Below are 3,452 nucleotides of genomic sequence, written 5' to 3'. Positions count from 1 at the left end.
TGTCTTTCCTTCCTTCTAGTTGTAGAATTTACAGTCAGCCAGGCTTCCTGTGGTTCTGGATGATGTCCGTATTGTTTTTCTTAGGTATTAATCAATTGTTGTGAGCGGCATTAATTTCCCGGTGTTTATCTCTGCCGCCATCTTAGTTTCTCCAAAAGCTATTAAATTTTAAGCTGTCCATAAATTTCTTCTCTACTCTAAGTTCTTAGAGAAAATAGCTAAATTGGTTTTTGGAGATAGGTTTTTATTTATTTGTTTATGCTATTGTAATTATCTTGTTTTTAAAGAACAGTCTGAAAAAAACAATTTTACTTTAACACAAGCTGTTTTCACATTTAATATTGTATTTCTGATCTTTGGAGAGTGCATTAACATTTTCATGCCACAAGGGTGCGCTAACTGTTACTTATTACATATAACAAAATGAATGTTCATCTTTGGTTTATATATTCTGCTCCTTCAAAAATTTCCCAATTTTCATTTTTAATATTTCACCTCTGATCAACAACAAACCTAATGTCATCAAAATAAATATCAATGGTAATATAACATTTTACTTTGCCTAGTAAATAACTTAGATTTTTTAAATCTTGTTCCATATCTACTACTTTATATGCTGTTGATCTATATACCAGTTTTAATGTCGAATTACCATTAGAACTCACAAAACAGATAACATGAAATCACATTATTATATCACACAATATATAAGTGCCATTTCTCCTTAATATAACATATAATATTAATAGATATTTATCAAGCATCCATTAAGCAGCATCATTGTCATGAATTCTCTATATCACTATCTCCATTCTTCACAATAATCTACATCAAAGGTTTGCATTCCATTTTATAATTGAGAAATCTGAGCCTCAGAGATGCTAAGCTACCTCTCTAAGGCCACATAAAAACTAAGTGGTAGAGATTTTAAATGCCATTGGGAGTAAAGTACCTTCCTCCTTGTCTTTGCTCTGAAAGGAAATGGAATAGGAAGTAGAATGAGTGACACAATATCAAGGGACAACTGTGCTAAGTGCTGGGACCTGTGAATAGGACAGAAGTAGACCCTGCTCTCATATTCTGACAGTCTGCAGGTGCCTGCTGAAGACTTACCCAGATCACTGCTACCTGGAAGTGGTTGATATATCCTGGTGCCAACCTCTGAGGAGGAACCACAGGACAGCATGGAGCAGCAACTGAACACAAGGACAGAGACACGTGGACGGAAAGGCCTGGGCAGAAGGGCCCTCGGTGGGAATAAGCCAAATCCAGCCACACCAGAGCCAGCCCAGCAGGAGCCCCTCATGGTGATGAGGGCCTTGTGGGATGAAGATGGGGACCAGGAGATTAGCTATCAGGCTGGTAAAGAGGATCCCTTCTCTGTTACATAGAGTGCATCATATGAGGTGTTTTCCAAACCCATCCTGGAAGAGGACGTATTTCTTAAGTCCTTCCACTGCCTGAGAGGTGGGTCAGAGCAACAGTTTTCTCAACAGGTTTTTGATGATGCAAACTCCCTTTCTGAATGTTCCTTGCAATACATGGAAAGGGGGTGCAAAACAAGAACTTTCTCAACAGAATGTGGGAGAGAAATCACTTGTTGAGCATTCTAAGCACATGACAGGCAAGAAGCTTCCTCCTGGAGAACACCCAACACTAGGCCTGGTAGATCCTACCCGGCTTGTAGAATTTGCTAGAAATAAGCCAAGAAAAAATGGAGAATGTGATGCTCCAGAAAAATGTGTTTGTCCTCAGAGTGAATGCGCAAGAGCGCTGAAGACGAGAAATTCCGTGAGAAAGCATCTCCACCTCATTCATGGCCCTGCAACCACATGTGTGGAATGTGGGAAAGAATTTCCTGAGAGCTCCAAACTAAAGACGTTTTATGGCTCATCCTGGAAAGAGGCCTTTTCAGTGCACTTTTAAAGGGTGCAGGAAACGCTTTTCCCTGGCCTTCAACTTGCATACACTTATGCGTCCACACCCGGGGAGAGGGCTCTTGTGTGTTCCTATGAAGGCTGTCACAGGAGCTTTGTCCAGTCAAATAACCTGAAATCTCACATCTTAACCCATGCAAGACAAAAAATAATCAATAAAAAGAAGATGGAACAAAAATCCTTAAACAGGGAAAGCATTTTAACAAAAGAGTGATTGGGGACAAATATGCCTCATTGATTATTTTCAGGAAAGAATATTTGAATCAATATTGCAACCCTATAAGGCATATTTTTAAATGTTACTAAGATGCTCCTATTGTGATACCACTCTAAGAACATTGTGTACACAATGATAGTGTGCTTCCAACGGGAAGGTCAGTAAAAAACTTAGTTCAAAAGAGTAAAAACACCTAAGTGGTAGAACTAGGATTTGAAGCTAGATCCACATAGTAGTTCCTGGATCCAAGCTCTCTTCAGGACACAATGTTGCAATGAAGAGTAGCATAAGAAAATGCTTTCATCTTACCCATAGTCATCGATCAGGTGAGAGCCAAGCACCACGACATCCAGGTCAAAGAACTCAGGTTCCGTTTTAATGCCAAACATGATCGGTGCAAGTTTAGAATAATCAGCACGGTTGCAAGTAGCAACACAAACCCGAAGCTTCCGATTATTCCCATTCTTCTCCATGACTTGATTTTTTCTTTTTGAAAAGTTCTTAAAATACAGTTTCTGAAGGTACAAAAATAAAAATGATTCATGATCAGAATGAAAGGTCCTAGATATAAACAGAATTTTACGATTTTAAGTCCTTATCCACTGTTTAGCATGGTGATTTTTAACCGTTTTCCCACCGTACTTGTGAGTGACACAGCCACTGGTATATCCAGTTATGAAATCCCAGCTGACTAATTATAACTCCACCCCTTTCTCTCACAATTAAGAAAATATACTGTGAAACACCTGGCCGGAGTGGCTCAGTTGGTTGAGCGTCATCCTGTGCACCATGCACCGAAAGATTGCCCATCGATTCCCAGTCAGGGCACATACCTGGGTTGGGAGCTCCATCAGATCCCTAGTCAGGGAGAATACAGAAGGCAACCGACAATGTTTCTCTTTCTTTATCTCTCTCTCTCTCTTCTTCCCTCCTTCTAAGCATGTCCTCAGGTGAGGATTAAAAAAAAAGAAATACTGGTATGCAATTAAAAATGAGTGACATAAATCAAATATCATTTAAAAGGCAAACAAACATCAGCTCTTTTTTTTTCCTTCATCAGCTCTTTATTACCGTATTTGCCGGCGTATAAGACGATTTTTTGGCCCTGAAAAATATGCCTCCAAGTGGGGGGTCGTCTTATATGCCAGGTACACTTCAGATAGACTGCCCATAGTGCTTGCCCCGTGCCATAGTGGCCTCCCGATGCCCGCCCACTTCATTCCACATACCGTTCAGGCATCAGCAGAGCTGCTGGGTGTATGCTCGGCTGTTATGCGATTTTGCTGTTATGCGATTTT

The 3,452-nt window shown here is 40.1% G+C and overlaps 1 protein-coding gene and 1 pseudogene across 2 annotated transcripts in view; one reads left to right on the top strand and one right to left on the bottom strand.

The window, feature by feature from the left end:
* GNE (glucosamine (UDP-N-acetyl)-2-epimerase/N-acetylmannosamine kinase) overlaps positions 1 to 3,452 on the bottom strand; it is a 51,205-nt gene that overhangs the window by 32,522 nt on the left and 15,231 nt on the right. The window contains exon 2 of one of the 2 annotated variants that reach the window (XM_006758490.1): positions 2,464 to 2,669. In XM_006758490.1, coding sequence (XP_006758553.1) covers positions 2,464 to 2,669 — 206 coding nt within the window. Of the gene's footprint in view, positions 1 to 1,113; positions 1,193 to 2,463; positions 2,670 to 3,452 lie in introns of those variants that run through there. The other variant, XM_015560525.1, reaches the window with a different exon arrangement.
* On the top strand, positions 1,179 to 2,340 carry LOC102758521 (annotated as a pseudogene).

This window comes from Myotis davidii, unplaced genomic scaffold (genome assembly GCF_000327345.1).
Source record: "Myotis davidii unplaced genomic scaffold, ASM32734v1 scaffold534, whole genome shotgun sequence".
NCBI lineage: Eukaryota > Metazoa > Chordata > Mammalia > Chiroptera > Vespertilionidae > Myotis > Myotis davidii.
The sequence above is the reverse complement of the archived record's forward strand: the minus strand, read 5'-3'. Positions and strand labels throughout refer to the sequence as shown.